General features: G+C 43.1%; 1 protein-coding gene across 6 annotated transcripts in view; it reads right to left on the reverse strand.

Annotated features, from left to right (window-relative positions):
• Window positions 1-412: 412 nt before the first annotated feature.
• The window catches only part of HSF2BP (heat shock transcription factor 2 binding protein), an 83,152-nt gene continuing 62,135 nt past the window's right edge, over window positions 413-21,429 (reverse strand). For 3 of the 6 annotated variants that reach the window (XM_073804560.1, XM_019922381.3, XM_073804559.1), the window contains exon 8: window positions 432-2,310. In XM_073804560.1, the coding sequence (XP_073660661.1) occupies window positions 2,102-2,310 (209 nt within the window). In that variant the 3' untranslated portion in view covers window positions 432-2,101. Of the gene's footprint in view, window positions 2,311-21,429 lie in introns of all 6 variants that reach the window. The other 3 variants (XM_073804558.1, XM_033856169.2, XM_073804561.1) reach the window with 2 other exon arrangements.

The following is a 21,429-nucleotide window of genomic DNA, read 5'->3' on the forward strand; positions in this document are numbered from 1 at the left end:
AGTTTTCTTTAGAGCTTTAGATGCAAAAAAAGTGAAGAACCCATTTTCCCCTTGACCTTCATAAGAAGAGCAAAAATATTAGAAAGGCTAGTCACTCCTTAAAATTGGCCTTAAGTACTTTTCCTGTGATATACATTCAAAACATGTATTTGACATATGTTTCTTTTTTTTTCATATCTTCATTGGAGTATAATTGCTTTACAATGGTGTGTTAGTTTCTGCTGTATAACCAAGTGAATCACTATACATATACGTTTATCACCATTTCTCTTCCCTCTTGTGTCTCCCTCCCACCCTCCCTATCCCACCCTCCCTATCCCACCCCTCTAGGTGGCACTGAGCTGATCTCAGTGTGCTATGCGGCCGATTCCCACTAGCTATCTATTTTACATTTGGTAGTGTTTATATGTCAATGCTACTCTCTCACTTCGTCCCAGCTTCCCCTTCCCCTTCCCTATGTCCTCAAGTCCATTTTCTACATCTGCATCTTTGTTCCTGTCCTGCCCCTAGCTTCTTCAGAACCATTTCTTTTAGATTCCATATATATGACATGTTTCTTGCTTAAGGAGTTTTCATAAGAACTCTTGCTATCCTTAGCACTTTAAAATTAGGAGGAGGAAAAACGTATCCTTCTTAATCACATCCATCTACTAATTACCTAAACTGTGCAACATTCATGGGTTTGGCCCGGTTTCATTTTTCTCTATAAGCCACTGATCCCATCTTTGGCAGGAAAAAGACCCTGCATTTCTAGAGGCAGCACAACTAATTATACTAGTTTATCTCCTGTTACCTTATCAAACAAATAACCAAAATGAAAATGATACTATGCTAGAAAAGAACAAAAACACAACATTCTCAATTTTATTTGCCAATCAACAGGACCTACAGAGCCACACAGCACAGATGGACCAATTTCTGCCTCCGTGAATTTTAAACTGCCTTCTACAACATTTCTCTGGTTCTGATGAGCCAGGTTCCACAATATGTCGGCTCGTGAAATTCAAGCAACTGTGCCTTCCTGTAAGCTCCTTCGTTCAGCCTCAGCCATAAACTGCACATTGCTGACAAAAGAAACATGAAGTTATTCCAAACTGCCAGCAAGCAGAAACAGCATACGAATGTGTATGGGACGCCTGCAAGTGTTTCTGCTCCTACAGGATGCCCAGAGACCACGGGCCTGCAGCGTCATCCTGAGGGACACAGCATGCGCTGCTATGCCTCTAGGAGTGCCAGAGAGGGAACCGCACTCACACGTTGTGACACCTGTGAGAAACGGAGCACATCCTCCTCTGTTCTCTGTGGTTGAGAAGGACACATGATGAGGGGCCTGGTACACATACCCGTGCACATTGTTTAAAGAACTCCAAGCAGCTGCATGTGCTCTAATCTATGAGGCCCTTGTCATGATACTGTTAGAGAAAAACTGGACTCCTGAGCTCATAGCCAAAGGACGCAGAACAATGTAAGGAGGGTTTTTTCCACCAACCACGGGCGTATGCATTGTAATATATACCTTCCTAACATCAAGTTTATAATATTTCAGAAAACAATAATTGTAGCACACCAATGATTCTTCTGACTTTCTTTACTCAAAAATAAAAGAGGCACAAAAATATAGAACTAAAATGTCCAATATCATCTGAAATAGCAGGTTCACCAAAAGATTTAAAGGTAAACTTGAACTGGTGGGGGGAATTAATTATCATTATTAGAGAGCCGAATGAACTGTTTTTCAAGAAAGGTATCTCAGGAAAACGCTGACCAACGGGGTAGGCGGTTATTCAACCTTCCGCTTTTAGGGGGAACCGACAGGTCTCAGGGTCTCCTGGGCAGCAGGAGCCACTCTGAGAAGGCCCTCTTCCGGATGCAGCTGATGTGGGTCTTCACGGAAGAATAGACCCTTTCTCAGGCTCACCTCCGGCAAAATTAACCCACCACCCACAAGCACGTTCACTTCCAGGAGCAAGTCAGGTGGGCACATCTCAGGACACAGCCGTCTCTAGGCATCACATTTGCTATCTGTAACACATGGCACACGGCTGGTGGCTTTAGAAGACAAAGTGGGGACCCAGGGAGAGGATGCCGGCGCTGAGCACCCTTACGCATCACGCTCCAGAGTGCGCAGGTCCTCCAGGAGCTCCTGGGCCACGGCCTGCAGGTGAGGGTTGCGGCTCTTGGCCATGGCCAGGATGCGCTGCAGGGGCAGGGAGCTGCGGATCTCCGAGGCCGTCCTGGAGAAGACTTCTGGCTCCAGCACCACAGACTGGACAAGGCGCAGCACGTGAAGACACACCTCTGTGTCCGGGTCTAGGGGGAAAGAGGTGACACTTCTGGTTAGAATAAAACCTACAGGGACCTTGGGGCAGAATCCACCCCTCAGGGGTTCTTGGCCTCTGAATGATGGATGTGACAGTTTAGTAAACTATGAGCTGACCCCAAACAGTGTCACTTCCTGATGTAAAAGCTTAGCTCATAAGAGGAGCGTGACAATGGCATCCTCTAGTAACATCCCACCTTCAAATATCACAGCCACATAACTCTAAATGCTGAACTGAAAATATGAGGGCTTTTCATGTAGTTTTCTGTAATTCTGCCCAGTTATAAGCTTGCTTTGAGAGGTATTACTTCCTTGTCACTCCAAGTGCCGCAAAGCCCCGAGAGACCACATACACATATGGCATCTCTTCAGGCCACTGAGTTCCGCAAAGTCACAGCTGCAACACTCAAAGCGAATTCCGTTTTCCCGTGTGAATGCTCTCTGGAGTTACAGAGCCTGGCAGCCCTGCATATACTGTAGCAGCCACTAAAAAGCAGCTGGACTGAAACGACGGCCCAACACAAGTTATAACCTTTAACCGCCGGGGATCCAATTCTCCTCACCACGTCTCTCTCCTGGGAGCCTTTAACATGCCACTGATTCTTGATTAGATATTGTAATTGGAACCAGACTCAAAATCAGTACCTCCTTCTTAGCACTACACTTGAAAAACCTTTTAAGAACCTTTTAAAACCTTTAAAAACCTTTTAAGTGGACTGAGAGAGTAGACTGAGCAAACCCTCAGTGGGAACTGCCACAGCACCAAGGCCCCCGGAGCCCTTCCCCACTGAACGAGAGCTACCAGGGCTCAGTGAAGACTGCTGTGTTGGGAAGCGGAAAAAAAACCCTGTCCTACCCTGGGCCCAGACCGCTGAAGTGCTCCTATTCGGGGGAAGGGGAAGGAAACTTGCTCTGGCACAAAAACTGCCAAAGACACAGGCAGAGCGGCTGCCACAGGGAGGAGGACAGGATCACGGGGAAGGCGCCACTCAGATGCAGGTGGATGGGAGCCGAACCAAAACAACAGAGAACTCCCCTGCGTCCTCCAGCGGCCTAGCAAAAGCAGTCTACGGCAGCAGCGGGAGGGGCAAGAGGATGGAAGGAGACCCCTCCTGAGGCACAGACCCAAAGGGAAGGCCCGCAGCTGGGGTGGAGACTGACAAAGGACTCTGGCAACTCAGTCCTCACCCGCAGCACAAGGAAGGAGAAGACTGGAAACCAGCGGCACAGAGGTCACCACAGTGACAAAACCCACACCAGCCCAACGCCCACACCGACAGCCCCACAGAACAGGAGGTGTAAACACTCTCTGTGTACTTCATTCTCTCCTGCAGAGGTTGGCGCACTGTGGCCCAAGGGCCAAATCCAGCCCAGGAGCTGTTTCTGCACAGGCTGTGAGCTAAGGTTGGTTCTTACATTTTAAAGAGTTATCTTAAAAGAAAACAAAACAGAAGAATAATATGCAACAGAAACCACACATGACGCTCAAAGCTCAAAGTACTTAATAGCTAGCTCATTACAGGAAAAGTTTGCTGACCTCCGCTCTACTGCCCTCCACACAATGCCCAACACTCAATCAGAAATTACAATGACAAAGCAAGGGAAACAAAACCCCACTGCAGTAATAAAGTAATCAGCAGAGCCAGACTCAGAGATAACCCAGATTTAGAAACAATTAGAAAAGGAATCTGAAATAAATACGATTAATAGATGGGAAAGCACTGCTTTAGGGTTCTTGCAGTATACCTGAAGCAGTACAATGTTATTTAAAGATTTTTAATGTTTCAATTGAAAATCTTCAACTAACTGTGATTAATTAATATAATTAATTAATCACAGTTAATTAAAGATTGTATTGTAAACCCTAGGGAAAATACTAAAAAGAGTTTTTAAAATGTAAATGATAAGCCAACAGTGCAGATAAAATAGAATATTAAATAATCCAACAGCGGATAAAAAAGAGGAAAAAAGAAACAACTAGAAATATTTCTGTATTTCTATATACATTAGATGAAAACTGTATAAATACACTGATTAAAAGACAGAGAATGCACAAAACGTCAAGACCCAATTATACATTGTCTACAAGACACCCAAGATAAATATAAAGACACAGGTTAAAAATAAAAGAATAAAATCATGCCATGCAAACACTAATTAAAAGAGGTCTGCAGAGCCTATATTATTATCAGACAAGGTGGACTTCAGAGCAAAACATATTACCATGGATAAGGAGGGATTATAATTGTATAATTACAACTGTATAATTATAAAGAAGTGAATGCATCAAAAAGACACGACAGTCTTAATTAGGCGTGTACCTAACAACAGAGCTTCAAGAGAAACAAAGCACAACATGCTAGAAATCCAAGGCAAATACATTCACAATCAGAGGTTGGAAACTTTAATGCTTTTATTTCCATTACTGATTTTAAAAAAGAAAGAAAATCAGTGAACATACAGAATCCCTGAACAACACTCTCCACCAACTTGACCAAATATACATTCAAGAGGATTCAAAGTACGTTCTGTGATCACAAGGGATTAAGTTAGAAATAACAGAAATATATAATGAATAACAGAAAATAACAGAAATACAAAATAAATAACAGAAAAATATGTGAAAATATCTCCAAATATTTGGAAATAAAACAACATACTTCTAAATAATGTATGGATCAAGAAGGAAGTCATAAGGAAAACTAGGAAATACTTTGAATGAAATGAAAATGAAAACACAGTATCATAATTTATAGATGCAGTTAAATCGCCGCTTATCAGGGGAAATTATAGCACTGAATGCTCATATTGGAAAAGACCAAAGGTCTCAAATTAGTTACCTTAGCTTTCATCTATAAAAAAAAAAAGAAAAAATCAAACCCAAAACATGCCAAAGGAAGGTAATAATAAAGAGCAGAAATCAATACAAATGAGGACAAATAAAAAGCAACTGGGGAGAAAACAGTAAACCCAAAAGGTGACCCTGTTAAAAAAAATCTATAAAATTGATAAAACTCTAGCCAGGCTACACAAGGAAACGGGGAAGGAAGAAAGGACAGACACAGATTACAAATTTGGGGAATGAAAGAGGAGAAATCACTATAGAACCTACAGATATTAAAGGAATAATAAGGGAATATTATGAAGAAATTTGTGCCCATAAATTTTGCAACTTGGATGGAATGGACAAACTGCTTGGAAGACATAAACTACTAAGATTCGTTCAAAAAAAGAATCTCTGGAGCAGGCGACATTAGGCACAATTGAAGATGGAGGTTCTGTCTGGAAAACACATTGGATTAAGCTAAAACATACCCACAAATTCTAAGATGCTCCTTCTTCCCCTCCTCCGTTCCTAGAGTTGGATGAGTCTTCTCTGGGCAATCTGAGCAACCCAAGAGGAAACATCTAAAGATACTGACCTGTGGGTTCCCAGTGAATGGCTGAGAATGGCTGAGCCAGCTCACACTACAGTGAAGTTCACAAGCCCCACTCACATGCTCAGGGCTTCCAATTGGCATTATAAATCCCACCCTTAAACACAAGCACAAAACGATGCATTACCAGACACCTGAGAAGAAGATAATTATCATTTTCAACAAAAACAAAAGGAGGACAAAAGAAAGACTAGGCAATGAGAAGAAAACTTTTTTTAAACTTTATTAATCTCCTCCTCAAAGAGATTTTTTAAAAAGTTGTATTATCCATTAAGCAAGAATGGGATGCTAGTTTTTTAATTCCAAAAAATAAAAAGGCAGCTGGAAATTAAGTGCACGATAGTAGAAATGAAGACTTCAATAGGCAGTATGGAAAATAAAGTAGAGGAAATCTCTCTAAAGCGGTACGAAAGACAAAGGGATGCAAACACTTCCAAAAAAACTGAGGAGGAGGGAATGCCTCCTAACTGATTTTATGAAGCCTATATTGCCCTGATACCAAAACCAGGCAAGGACAACACAAAAAAGAAAACTGCAAGCCAATATTCTCTGATAAACACAGATGCAAAAATCCTCTATAAAATACTAACAAACTAAATACAAAAAATACATTAAAAGGATCATACACCACAATCAAGTGGGATTTATTCCAGGGATGCAAGAATGGTGCAACATCTGCAAATCAATCAATGTGTTACATGACTAATAAAATGAAAGGTACAAATCATATGATCATCTCAGTAGATGCAGAAAAAGCACTTGACAAGATTCAACATTAACTTATGATAATAACTCTCAATAAAATGGGTAGAGAAGGAGCATAACTCAACATAACAAAGGCCTATGACAAACCCATAGCTAACACCATACTCATTGGTGAAAAACCGAAAGCTATCCCTCTCTAAGATCAGGAAGAAGACAAGGATGCCCACTCTCACCACTCGTATTCAACATACTATTGGAAGTCCTAGCCAGAGCAATTAGGCAAGTAAAAGAAAATAAAAGGCATCCAGTTTGCAAAGGAAGAAATAAAACTGCCACTGTTTGCAGAAAAATGATTTTACATAGAGAAAACCCTAAAGAGTCCACACACACACAAAAAAAACTGTTAGAAATAATAAACAAATATAGTAAAGTTCCAGGGTATAAAATCAATATTAAAAGATCTGTTGGGTGTCTTTACACTAAGAACAAACTATCAGAAAGAAAAATTAAGAAAACAATCCCATCTGCAATTGCAACAAAAAGAATAAAGTACCTAGAAATAAATTTAACCAAGAAGATGAAAGACCTGTCCACTGAAAACAATAAGACACTGTTGAAAGAAACTGAAGAAGACACAAAGAAGTGGAAAGATATCCCATGCTCATGTATTGGAATGTTATACATTGTTAAAATGTCCATATTACCTAAAGCAATTCCTATCAAAATTCCAATGACATTTTTCACATTAATAGAACAAACAATCCTAAAACTTATATGGAAACACAAAAGACCCTGAATAGCTAAAGCAATCCTGAGAAAAAGAAAAAAGCTGGAGGTATCACATTCCCTGATTTCAAATTATGCTACAAAGCTATAGTAATCACAACAGTATGGTTTGGGCAGAAAATCAATGGATAGATAGATCAATGGAACAGAATTGAGAGCCCAGAAATAAACCCACACATAATATGGAAAAGTAATTTACAACAAAGGAGCAAAAAACATAAAATGGAGAAAGGATAGCCTCTTCAATAAGTAGCGTTAGGAAAATTGGACAGCCATATGCAAAAGAATGAAACTAGACCACTATCTCACACAACACACAACAATCAATTCAAAATGGCTTAAAGATTTGAATGTAAGACCTCAAACCACAAAACTCCTAGAAAAAAAAGACACAGTACATTCTTTGACATTGGCCTTAGCAATATCTTTCTGAATATGTCTCCTCAGGCAAAAGGAACAAAAGCTAAAATAAACAAATGGGACTACATCAAACTAAAAACTTATGCATAGCAAAGGAAACCATCAACAAAAAGAAAAGGCAACCAACCAAATGGAGAAGATATTTGCAAAGCTTATATCTGATAAGTGGTTAATATCCAACATATATAAAGAACTCATACAACTGAATATAACACATACTCACACACATAAAAACCTGATTTAAAAATAGGCAGAGGAGCTGAACAGACATTTTTCCAAAGAAGACATACAGATGGCCAATAGGCACATGAAAAGATGTTCAACATCACTAATTACTAGGGAAACGCAAATCAAAACCAAAATGAGATACCACCTCGTGCCTGTTAGAATGGTTATTATCAAAAAGGCAAGAAGTAAGTGTTGGTGAGGATGTAGAGAAAAGTAACTCTCATGTACTGTTGGTGGGAATATAAACTGGTGCAGCCACTCTGGAAAACAGTATGGAGGTTCCTGAAAAAATTAAGAATAGAACTACCAAATGACCCAGCTAGTCCACTCCTGGGTATTTATCCAAAGAATAGGAAAACACTAATTTGAAAAGATAGCTGATCTCCTATGTTCATCACAGAATTATTTACATTAGCCAAGATATGGAAACCTAAGTGTCCACTGATGGATGAATGGATAAATAAGATGTGATGTGTGTGTGTGTGTGTGTGTGTGTGTGTGTGTATATATAATATATGTGTGTGTATATATAAATATATACACACACACACAATGGAACACTACCCAACCATAAAAAAAGATGAAATCTTGCCATTTGAGACAATATAGATGGACCTTTAGGGTATTATGCTAAGTGAAATAAGTCAAAGACAAATACTGTACAATTTCTCTCATATGTGCAATTTTTTAAATGAACAAACCAAGCCAAACAAAAACAAACACAGATACAGAGAACAGAGTAGTGGTTACCAGAGGGGAAGTGGGTGGGGAAGAGAAAAATGGGTAAAGAGGGTCAACTGTATGGTGACAGAGGGAAACTAAACTTTTGGTGGTGGGTATGCTGCAGTATATGCAGAAGTCAAAATATAAATTTGCACTCATGAAACGTATAATGTTATAAACCCATAAAAAATAAATAACTAAATCTCTTTTAGAGAAAAAAATTCCTATTGGCATTTTTTCCAGTGTTTGTCATTTTTTTAAAAAATTTAAAAATTTAAAGAATTTTTTTTATTGAGGTATAGTTGATTTACAATATTAGCTTCAGGTGTACAACACAGTGATTCAAATTTTTATAGATGATGCTCCATTTAAAGTTATTATAAAATATTGGCTATATTCCCTGTGATGTAAAATATATCCTTGTAGCTTATTTATTTTATACATAGTAGTTTGTACCTTTTAATCCCTACGCCTATCTTGCCCCTAACCTGCCCCTCTCCCCACTAGCAACCACTATTCTTTTCTATATATCTGTGAGTCTGTTTCTGTTTTGCTATATTCATTCATTCGTTGTATTTTTTAGACTCCACATATAAGTGATAAAACAGTATTTGTCTTTCTGTGGCTGACTTACTTCACTAAGCATAATGCCCTCCAGGTTCGTTATCCATTCATCTGTTGATGCATACTTACGTTGCTTCCATATCTTGGCTACTGTAAATAATGATGCTATGAACATTGGGATACATATATCTTTTTGAATTAGTGTTTTTGTTTTCTTCAGGTATATACTCAGGAGTGGAATGGCTGGATCATGGGCTGGTTCTATTAGGTTGGCCAGAAAGTTCCTTCCCTTGTTTGAACGAACTTTCCGGCCAACCCAATATCTTGAGCTTTGAGGCACCTCCATACTGTTTTCCACAGTGGCTGCACCAATTTATATTCCCAGCAAGCATACAAGAATTCGCCTTTCTCCACATCCCCACCAACATCTGTTATTGGTGGTCTTTTTGATAATAGCTGTTCTGACAGGTGTGAGGTGATAGCTCATTGTGGTTTGGTTTGCACTTCTCTGATGATTAGCAATGCTGAGCATCTTTGCATGGGCCTATTGGCCATCTGTATGTCTTCTTTGGAAGAATATCTATTCAAGTCTTCTGCCCATTTTTTAATTGGGTTCTTTGTGTTTTGATATTGAGTTGTATGAGCTGTTTACATATTTTGGATTTAATCCGTTATTAGTCATATCATTTGCAAATATTTTCTCCCATTTAATAGGCTGTCTTTTCATTTTGTCAACAGTTTCCTTTGCTGAGCAAAAGCTTTTAAGTTTAATTAGGTACCATTCGGGGTTTTTGTGCTTTTGTTTCCTTTGCCTTAGGAGACAGATCCAAAAAAATATTACTATTATTTATGTCAAAGAGAGTTCTGCCTATGTTTTCTTCAAGGGGTTTTATGGTTTCCAGTTTTACATTTAGGTTTTTAACCCACTTTGAGTTTATTTTTGTATATGGTATAAGAAAATATTCTAATTTCATTCTTTTACATGTAGCTGTCCAGTTTTCCCAGCACTACTTATTCAAGAGATTGTCTTTCTGCCATTGTATATTCTTGCTTCCTTTGTCATAGATAAATTGACCATAAGTGTGTGGCTTTACTTCTGGGTTCTCTATTCTGTTCCATTGATGTGTCTCTTTTTGTGCCAGTACCATACTGTTTTGATTACAGTAGATTTGTAATATAGTCTGAAGTCAGGGAGTATGATTCCTCCAGCTCCATTATTCTTTCTCAAGATTGTTTTGGCTATTCAGGGTCTTTCTGTTTCCATACAAATTTTAAAGTTATTTGTTCTAGTTCTGTGACAAATGCCATCAGCAATTTTGATGGGGATTGCACTGAATCTGTAGCTTGCCTTGGGTAGCATGGAAATTTTAACAATATTAATTCTTCCAATCCATTAACATGGTATATCATTCCCAACTGTTTGTGTTGTCGTCAATTTCTTTCATTAGTGTCTTACAGTTTTCAGTGTACTGGTTTTTACCTCCTTCATTTTATTCCTAAGTATTTTATTCTTTTTGCTGTGATTGTAAATGAGATTGTTCCCTTAATTTCTCTTTCCTATCGTTCCTTGTATAGAAATGTAATAGATTTCTGTATATTAATTTTGTATCCTGCAACACTACCAAATTCATTGATGAGTTCTAGTAGTTTTTTGGTGGTGTCTTTTCTGTGTACATGCATCATGTCATCTGCAAACAGTGACAGTTTTACTTCTTCCTTTCCAATTTGGATTCCTTTTATTTCTTTTTCCTATCTGATTGCTGTGGCTAGGACTTCCCCAATCAGTATTTTTATTTGACATACTGGGGAAAAGTGTCAGCTTAACAATATAGAATCTTCTCAGCCAAAAAAGGGTTTATCTTTCCATTTATTCAAGTTTGTTTATCTTCATCAATAGAATTTTCAATAAAAGATTAAAAAAAAAATAAGCAAAGAGATGAACAACAGGAGAAAAAGAAGAGAGGCCCAACACCAAATATTAGATATTCCAAAAAGAGAAAACTGTGTCAGCAGATAGGAGGAGATCACTCTATAATGATTCAGTAATTCAGAATAATTTTTTAAAGATTCCTAGAATCAAAAGATTTGTTTCTAAACTGAAAGGTCCCTTTCAGTTTCCAGCAAAATTGATAAAAGTTACATCTAATACACCAGGCGTATCAACATAAAATTTAAGTTCAGAAAGTGAAACAAAGAGAAAAATCTACAAGTTTCTAGAGGGAAAACACACCATATACAAAGAATCAGGAATCAAAACTTCTCAACACTGGACATTAGAAGATAATGGAAGGTTGCTTTCAAAATTCAGAAATAAAAAGTAATTCTAACCTGGAATTCTATACCCAGCCAAACTCCATTATAGGTGAGGTAAAATAAAGACATTTCAGATATAAGATATCTTAGAAATTCTGTCTCCTCAATTATACTTCAAAAACAAACAAACCCATAGAAAAAGATCAGATTTGTGGTTACCAGAGGCAGGGAGTACAGGAAGGGGGAATTGGATGAAGGTGGTCAAAAGAACAAATGTCCAGTTATAGGATAAATAGGTACTAGGGATATAATGTACAACATGGTAAGTATAATTTATACTGCTGTATGCTATATATGGAAGTTAAGAGGGAAATTTCTAAGAGTTCTCATCGTAAGGAAAAAAATTTTTCTATTTCTTTAATTTTGTATCTGTATGAGATGATGGATGTTCACTACACTTACTGTAATCATTTCATGATGGATGTAAGTCAAATCATTATGCTGTATACCTTAAACTTATACAGTGCTGTATGTCAACTACATCTTAATAAAACTGGAATAAAATTGTTTTAATTAAAAAAATAAAATAAAATAGGGCTTCCCTGGTGGCGCAGTGGTTAAGAATCCGCCTGCTAATGAAGGGAACACAGGTTTGAGACCTGGTCTGGGAAGATCCCACATGCTGCGGAGCAACTAAGCCCATGAGCCACAACTACTGAGCCTCTGCTCTAGAGCCCGTGAGCCACAACTATTGAGCCCACGTGCCACAACTACTGAAGCCTGTGTGCCTAGAACCCGTGCTCCGCCACAAGAGAAGCCACTGCAATGAGAAGCCCACACACCGCAACGAAGAGTAGCCCCTGCTCACCACAGCTAGAGAAAGCCTGTGCACAGCAACAAAGACCCAACACAGCATAAAATAAATAAACTTACAAAGAAAAAAAACCCCACAATAAAATAACCCCTGTCAGACTGGCTAAGGTGAAGAAGGCTGACAGTAGCAGGGGTGGTGAGAATGGAAAGGAGGCAGAAGGCTAACATGCTGTAGGTCAAATTTACACTGGGTACAACCATCTTGGAAAACAGCCCTGCACAAGCTATAGAGTTGAAGACACACTTCCATAGATCAAAACTTCCATTATTTTTTAAAAATATATTTATTTATTTTATTTATCTATTTTCCTTATTGTTTTGGCTGCGTCGGGTCTTAGCTGCGGCCTGCGGGACCTCTCCATGGCACACGGCCTCTTCTTTGCGGCACTCGGGCTTCTCTCTAGTTGTGGCGTGGGTTTTCTCTCTCTAGTTGTGGTGCATGGGCCCAGGGCACATGGGCTCTGTAGCTGTAGCATGCAGACTCCGGAGCATGTGGGCTCTGTAGTTTGTGGCACACAGGCTCTCTCGTTGAGGCGTGCGAGCTCAGTAGTTGTGGCGCGCGGGCTTAGGGGTCCCGTGGCACGTGGGATCTTAGTTCCCCAACCAGGGATCAAACCCGTGTCCCCTGCATTAGAAGGTGGATTCTTTACCACTGGACCACCAAGGAAGTCCTGAAACTTCAATTTTTTTAAACAGACACCCAACAGGAAAATATGCACGATTACCATAGACAGGCACAAGAATTTCTGGTGCAGCATTATTTGTAAAACCCGCAAACCTGAAACAAGTCAAGTGTCCAATCCAAATGGTAAATGGATAAACTCATATAATGAAATATTATACAGCAGTGGTTCTCAACCAGGGTGGGGCACTTAGCCCTGCAGGGAACATGTTTGGTGGTCACAACTGGGGGCGGGGGTGCTACAGGCACCTAGTGGTGATACGGCAATGAACAGGCAACAGCACCAGGAACCTACAAACAAAACGTAAATGAGGACGCCGACACAAAACATGAGACTCCCCTGACGTCAGGTTCAGTGCAGGAGGGAGCAGCAGGGGTCAGGAGGGACAAAGGGATCCCCGCGTGCTGGCGACTTCCCACTCCTCAGCCTGGTAGTTTTAATAAGTGCTCCTCGCAACAGTTCTCTCAGCTTGGCCTGTATGTCTTGTGTATTCTTCTCTAAATATGTTACACTTGTTAAACTTATTTTGATAAAGGAAGGAAGGGAAAGAGGAAGAAAGGGGAGAAGGCAAGGAGGGGGAGAGAAAGAAAAATAACAACTTGCCAAAGTCAATCCAGAGACGCTCTTCCCAGGCCCCCCAACTCCTGCGGTCCACCCCGCCTACCCACTCGGGCCCACACGGATATCTCTCCTCCCTGGACCCCTGCTCTGCTGGGAGTGCCACTGCCTGGCTCAGGTCCCAGCCTGACCACTTGATCCCTGGGTGGCATTAGTAGTGACCTCACAGGGCCGGTGAGGGGATGATATAGTGAAATGCATGTAACAAGCTCAGGATAAGGCCTGGCACGGAGCAAGCACTCGGCAATGTTAGTTATCGTCAGCATCTCATTAAGTACTCTGGACCATCTCAAATCAGTTCTTTTAAGGCTTGCCTTCTGTGATGGTCAATTCTATGTGTCAAATCGACTAGGCTAAGAGATGCCCAGAGCTGGCAAAACATTATTTCTGAGTGTGTCTGTAAGGGTTTCCTTGGAAGAAATCAGCGTTTGAATCCACAGACCAAGTAAAGAAGGTCACTCTCCCCAGTGTGGGTGGCGTCGACAATTCACTGAAGGCCTGAATAGAACAAAAAGGCAGAGGAAGGGTGAATTCGCTCTGTCTGCTTGAGTGGGACGTCCATCTTCTCCTGCCCTTGGACATGGCGCTGCTGGTTCTTGGGCCTTTGCACTTGGGACTGAACTACAGCACTGGCTTTCCTCGTTCTCTGGCTTGCGGACAGCAGATCATGGGACTTCTCGGCCCCCATATAAATCTCCTCATATCTATCGATCTATCTATCCCACTGGTTCCATTGCTCTGGAGAACCCTAATACACGTTCCCTGCAAATTTCAAGTTCTTGAACGTGGGAGACAAGGCAGTAACCCTCAGAGAACCAGAGCCAGGGCTACGCGCACCCCGGATGCTCACTGGGAGTCTCTGCAGACCGGCTGACACTGCGCCTGACACCCGGCACGTGTGCTGTGCAAAGCCTGCTGGTCCGCAGAGATGCACCTGCACCACAACGAGTCCCATTGTATGCAAAGTGCATCCAGTTTCCCAGGCAGGCAGGAGAGCCGTGGTTCATACCCTGCAGAGGGGCCTCTGCTCCTGGGAGCATGGCCCAGACTGACTGTCTGTTAGACCCAAGTCTGACCGTGGACAGATTCTGAGAAGAAATAATGCCAAACATGCCTTCACAATAAGCTACACGCCACGCAGCAGCTCAGCCAGCCAAGAAATGAAATACTTACTTGGTTTTCCTTTGTTGCTTGTAGGCCTTTTTTCCTTAAGTTAAAGAAATAGGTGCCTTGAATATTAAACCATTAGGTACAAATATCTCTAAGGCCACCAGTGTCATCAACTAAAATCTAAGCAGAAGTAACTCAATTCGTGCCGTGTACACTATTTGTTCCAAGTGACAAGTGAGCATTTTAGAAACTCTTTTACTGTTTCACGTCCTCTATGAATCTTTCTGGCCGTCCCTGCACTGCCCCCCCAGCGTCAGCTGGTGACATCTCTCGGCGCTCACAGCACCACCAGCCCTCACCTAAATGCAAACGTATGCAACTCGTAAGAGAAACGACACTGAGGATTTCTCTACAATTACTTCTCTGTGGTAAAGGATTTCTTCCTTGATCCTTCACTGGATCAAGGAAAAAATCCCATCAAAATTAAACAAAATCCAACTTCACAAATCAACCAAAACTTGTTCTCTGATTCTCTAACCAGGAGATAGTTATTGAGCCTTCACGGTTAAGACAGATCAGACTCATGACATTTAATATCACCACAGAAGCCTCATCCTGAAACAGCATTTGAGTCCCTTTAGCACTCGAACATAAACCGAACATAAACCAGCGAGCAAACACTTCTCCTCCTGGCGGGCATCTCAGCACCCCCCTGCCGCCTGGCTCCACCCGCGCATGAGCTCTCAGAGCCCAGCTCCTTGCCCTGTCTTCCCTCAGACAGCGGGTGAAAGACAAGCCTACACGCCTGGGGAGCCTGGGGAAATGAGCAGTCATCTGGATGAGCGAGCAGGGAAAAAGGGAGGGCGAGCGTGCTGTGGCTTGCTTGGAGTCAACTATAAAAAGAGAGCTTGATAAGACATGAATTTCAAGGTGACTACAAAAGGTTTGACCATAGAATCCTGTTAAATTACAAGAACAATTAAAATATAATTCGATTTTTAATTCCTCTCCACGAAAATCTAATCTACTGAATGCAACAAAACCAAACAGAAGGAAACCGGTCCCTCCGTCAATACAGTTCAATGTGGCACGAGAGCCTGGGGGTCAGCAGCTGCCCACTCCCTGGCTCCCAGAGCTGGCTCTCCCTCCCAGGCAGGGCATCTCCAGGGCACTTCAGAGCAAGGAGAGGAACCATCCTACCAAGCTCCAGAACTCTCACAACCCAGAGCCTGCTCTCCACCGAAGCAGTCAGCTGGGAGGGCTTCAGCTTCGTTCCAGAAATACCGTCACTGTTCAGAAGGTTTCTGGAATGCCTCCTGGAATTGCCTTCAGAGCCAATCTGTGAGCCATTCCCAAACATCGGTGTCACTGCCTTAGACGCCGACGCCACGTCCACATAAGGACTCTGACACCCGGGGTGGACTGAGCCAGGCCGCACTGACCTGGCTGCTCATCGTGAGCCCTGCTGAGGAGCCGCTGATGACCCAGCCTCAGGCTCCCCCTGAGCGCCCCCCAGCCGGGCCCTCTCCCCTCCTGGCCTGCAGGCTGCCCCGACTGCAGCTCGGCTGCTCAGGGGCGTGTGACACAGTCGCTCTGGGTTCACGGTCTTCAGGGACCTCGAGGACACCACGTCCTCCGGGTTCTCCCCCCTCGACCCACTTCTGTCGTGCTCCCTCAGCGTCTCCTTTGCTTCCCCCTCCTCTTCCTCCTGCACTGAAGCCGCTGGAGCGGCCCAGGCCCGTCCTCAGGCCCTCTCACTCCCGGGATGACGCGGTCCACGGCTAGGGCCACACGTGCTTCTTACACCATGACGGCTCACAGAGTGGTCTCCAGCCCCAGCCTCTGCATGAACTCGACTCAGAAACCCAACCGTGCACTTCGCACCCCCCTTTGAAGGTCAAACAGGCATCTCGAATTTCACACGCACCAAACTACTGGTTCCTCCCCAAGTCCTCCTAATAGCACCACCAGGGACCGAGCTACTCAGCCCCAAACTCAAGCATCACCCCAGCCCGCCCTCCCTCATATCCCCCTCGCCCCCAAATGGACCCTGAATCCACGCACGTCAATCACCGTCGCCGCTGCTGCTACCCGCAGCCGCCACACCTCCCACCCACACCCTGCACCTGCCCCCCAGCCCCCGGCCCTGGCCCCGGCAGCCAGATGGAGCCCCGTGACCGCCCCTCAGACCAGGGCTGCCCTGCTCTACCTTCACAGCCCACTCCAGGCCCCAGGGGACCCGGCCCGACGGGCTCCCTGACCTCCTTCCTGACACTCCCCTGCACCTCTCCACCACACCACCGCTTCACCCCTATATTCTCACGGCCAAGGCCACCGCAGGGCCTTCCCACTGCCCCTCCGCGGCCCGGGCCGCTCTGTTCGCAGAACTCTGATGGCTTGTCCCCAACTTCACTCAGGTCTGCACTCACACACCCACAGAGCAGCCCCACCTTGTGCCTCAAGGCCCTCACACCACCCCATCTTTCTCTGTATTACACGATCTCCGCCATTCTGCCGGTTGTCAAGTCTTTCACCTGAATATAAGTTCCACAAGGGAAGAGCTCCGTCTTGCTCACTTCTGAACCTGCAGGGCCTAGGGCAGGCTCGGCGCTCGAGGAACACCTGTAAACTACGAGCTTCCCGGGTGCTCCAAGCTTCAGTGCACCCTGCCCGTGGCGCCAGCCGCCAGAGGAGCAGGAAAAGCCCCCAGCTCAGCGGCAGAGTCTGCAGAGGGGATGCCAAGCCCCAGCAGTGTACTTTGTGGGAGACAAAAGAAATACAACCTCTAGTCTCTACTCTCACAACTACTCTGGGATTTTTTTCAATAAAATAGTTCCAGGCTATTAACAAGCAATAGATTAAGAAAGTACGAATATGAGTCTGTTTGTAATATCCACCATGAGACCCTAAAGAAGGAATGATCAGTCTTGGGGGTGGGACGTCTGGAAAGGCTCCCTAGAAAGTGGTTTCTAGTTGGATTTTAAAGATCTGGGAATGTAATGTGTCTAATCATTTATCACATTTCTAATTTTTTCTTTCCAAAATCATGTTATAACTTCAACCTTTACCAATTAAAACTCCCTCCAAATGGATGTGAGCATCTTGACTTCTTCCATCAGCTCATCTGTTTCTGGATCACACTCCAACACAGATTCCTCATTTCCTTCTTTCCAAAATCACTTCTCAACTTTCTCGACACAATACTTTAGACAACAGATCACACACAGAGGGAAGTGGAAAAAGGGTTACTTAGCCCAGCTAGGAATTTGCTCCTTTTCTAAAATATACTTGCATGGCAGATGGGTCAACTCTTACACATATGCAGAGCCTGAATCACAACCAAATGAGTCCCACTTCAACACATGTCAAAATACATGAAAATAAGCAGATGTTAGTAACCATAACAGCAATACCACTGGAAAACAGACTTCTCAAAATGGTATATAATCCATTAAATGGAGGCCACACACAATTTTCACATTTCAAGTTAAATGTAGGTTTAAATCATAAAGCCAGCATAGCCCAGGAGAAAACACACAAGCTCAGGGTTTGGAGTCAGAGGGCCAGGATATGAACACCAAATGTGGTACCTTCCTAACTGCCCAGCGTAAGTAAGGATTTCACATTCTCTGAGCCTTGGTTTCCTGGTCAGTAAATCAGGACACACACCACATCAAAGGGTTTGAGAGAACGCACTAGAGAATGCACGTAAGCACGTGCTGGCTAGAGTGAGGGCTCAGTACGTGTAGCTGCTAGAACTTTGACTGGCTGTTGCACTTCCTTCAGCCATGAGGAATATCACACACCTATGGCCTGACAGAATTTAGGCATCTTATCTGAAAGATCTTTCCAAGAGTTACCTTTTGAGTTATTTTTCTGGAAAGATTAGTTTATGGAAAGTAAATTTTAAACATAAGGGTTTGTGCCAGCAGCTGTTTCTGTTTCCTGTGATTATGCAGTGTGGGGAGAAGCAGTGGCAGGGACATGAAGAGGACGCTGTGAGCTGGATGCCGGGACAGCCTGCTCCTAAGTACTTCTTGAGGAGGAGGATGGCCACAAGCCCAAGGGAGAACATAAAGCTACCAAATTCCCTCATACTGTAATTTTCTTTGATGAACTTTTGCCCTCACAAAGAGGAAACAATATTGAAAGAAAAAAAAAGCAAAAAGCACCAGTGACCTGCGGAACAATATCAAGCTTGTTATTGGAGTCCTAGAAGGAGAGGAGGGGGAAGACATAAAAACATTTTGAAGAAATAATGGCCTAAAATATTCAAATTTGAGGTAAACCACAAACCTACAGATCCAAGCAGGTGAAGGCACATCACAATCAGATGTCTGAAAACCACTGATAAAGAGAAATTCTTAGAGGCAACAAGAGGGGAAAAACGACGTGAGGTAGAAAGAGAAGGTAAGAATGACAGCAGACTCCTGGTAAGAAACCATGTGGACCAGAGAACAGGGGGCAACATGTTTAAAGTAATGAAACCTCAAGTCCCATACCCAGCAAAAATATCTTTCAAAAATAATGGTGAGCAAACACTTTGTAAGACAAACAGAAACTGAGAGAATTCTACACCAGCAGACCTGCACCCCAAGAAATGTTAAAGTGATACCAGGTGGAAACTGAGATCTACACAAAGGAATGAGAGCAGCAGAAACGGTAAATCATGGACCTTTTTCTTCATATCTTTTCAATCTCTTTAAAAGGTAGCTGTTTAAAGCAAAAATGTATTTTGAGGTTTTCAACATACATATGACAATTGTAAGAGAACAGAAAGGGGAAAAAGAAGTCTACTGCTGTAAGCTTCTTACACTACACATGAGTGGTATATTTTGAAGGTGAACTGTGATAAGTTAACATGTGTATCTTATACCCTAGAGTAACCACTGAAAGAAATACTTTGTTAAAAAGAGAAATAGTGGCTTCCCTGGTGGCGCAGTGGTTGGGAGTCTGCCTGCTAATGCAGGGGACACAGGTTCGTGCCCTGGTCCGGGAAGATCCCACGTGCCACGGAGCAGCTAGGCCCGTGAGCCATGGCCGCTAAGCCTGCGAGTCCGGAGCCTGTGCTCCGCAATGGGAGAGGCCACAGCAGTGAGAGGCCCGCGTACCGCAAAAAAAAAAAAAAAAAAAAAAAATCGGACTCAAAATATTTGAACCTCCAGGGTTTGGTAGTGTTCAAATGTTACAGTGTTTATATCACAATGCTGGTAACAGGCCATCAGCCACTGACAAAGTTCACAGCATATGAAAATACAAAGCTTCGGTCAGACCCACGGGTACCTCATCATTCTAGGTGCTAGAGAACCAACGCTTTACCCTGAAATAAGAGCAACTTCTTTCAAAGCCCGCGTGTTTCCATGGAGAAGCCGTAAGCCTGCCGCAAGCACTCCATCGTTCACCTGGGCTCTCAGGCTTCCTTCAGGAATCAAGAAAACACTGGATCTCTCCAGCCGTGAGGTGGGAGGAACTGAACCCCAACTGCTGCAGGACCAAGTGGAGTACTGGCCACCCTGTGCAGGCCTGATGCTTTCCAGAAGGAGATAATGATAAAAACAACTTACCCCTGACGAGCAGTTCACCCCTTACAAAGTGCTTTCACACCCGTTACTGCCTTTTCACTCTGGGGCAACATCTCTTTACCGTCTGCAGTCAAGTCAGCCTGCCAGAGTCAGATGTCCTTCCTCCGTGACTCAGGAGGATGAAGCGGGCTGCTAGGGTCCCGCCACAGAACAAGAAAACTCCTTAAGGAGCCTTCTTCCTGCCTGTGGTGAACAGTGGCCAAGACTGGGGCCCGCTGAAAGGCAGTGGCAGGTCCTAAGGATATTCAAATCCGAACTCAGAAGTCACTTCCAGGTCCCCACGTGCAATCGTGCGTAAGGAGACCAACCTCAGACAGAGCCACCGCCCTCCTGGGTCCAGAGCTCAGTGACTTAAATCTCCAAGTGGAGAAGCAGTGAGGGTTTTGCTGTTCGTTCTACGCCTTTGTGGCCATCCACAGCATTACACGCGCATTCTAAAGCACCACACTCCTAGCTGTGTGGCCTCAGAGAGCCCTACGCTTCCATGAGCCTTAGCATCTTTGTGTATAAAATATACCTGCCGTAAAGACTACACAAAGCACAGTAAGCACAGACTTTGGTCCCGTGGCCGTCACGCAGCGAGTGCACAGAGAACATGCTGTACCCATGTGTGCTCCATTGCTGTTCACCACGGAAGCACCGTGGGTGTGGGCCCCTGGAGTAAAAAGAAGCCAGTCACATATATTTGACAAAACAGTACATAGAAGGCAACCCTCCACTATCACGTCTCATAGATGAAAACCCTGCCTCGGCGATGCCGAACCTTTTAAAGAATGGTATAATTATAATCTGTCTTCCTAAGAATTAAGTACTCTGCGCACAGCCTTGAAAATTAAACATGTAAGTTACTTCTTTGGCTGAGGTTTTAAATCCCATGAAGTAAAGTGAAACATGGCTAACTCCATTTAAAAAAAAAACAACTTTCACTGAACATTATTTGAGGCCAAAATAATGCTTTTAATTATCCTGATGACATCCCCAGTTCCCAATTTTCACTTATTATTAAAAATGTGTTCAGCTGAACCATGTGAAACTGTCATTTTTATAGGTCCAAAATGGACAAATATTGGCAATTCCACGTGGCTCAGCCTAGCCCCAGCCCCACGCACTGTGCTGGTGCCCTGTGT

The sequence above is a fragment of the Tursiops truncatus genome, chromosome 4, assembly GCF_011762595.2.
Source record: "Tursiops truncatus isolate mTurTru1 chromosome 4, mTurTru1.mat.Y, whole genome shotgun sequence".
In the NCBI taxonomy this organism is placed as follows: domain Eukaryota; kingdom Metazoa; phylum Chordata; class Mammalia; order Artiodactyla; family Delphinidae; genus Tursiops; species Tursiops truncatus.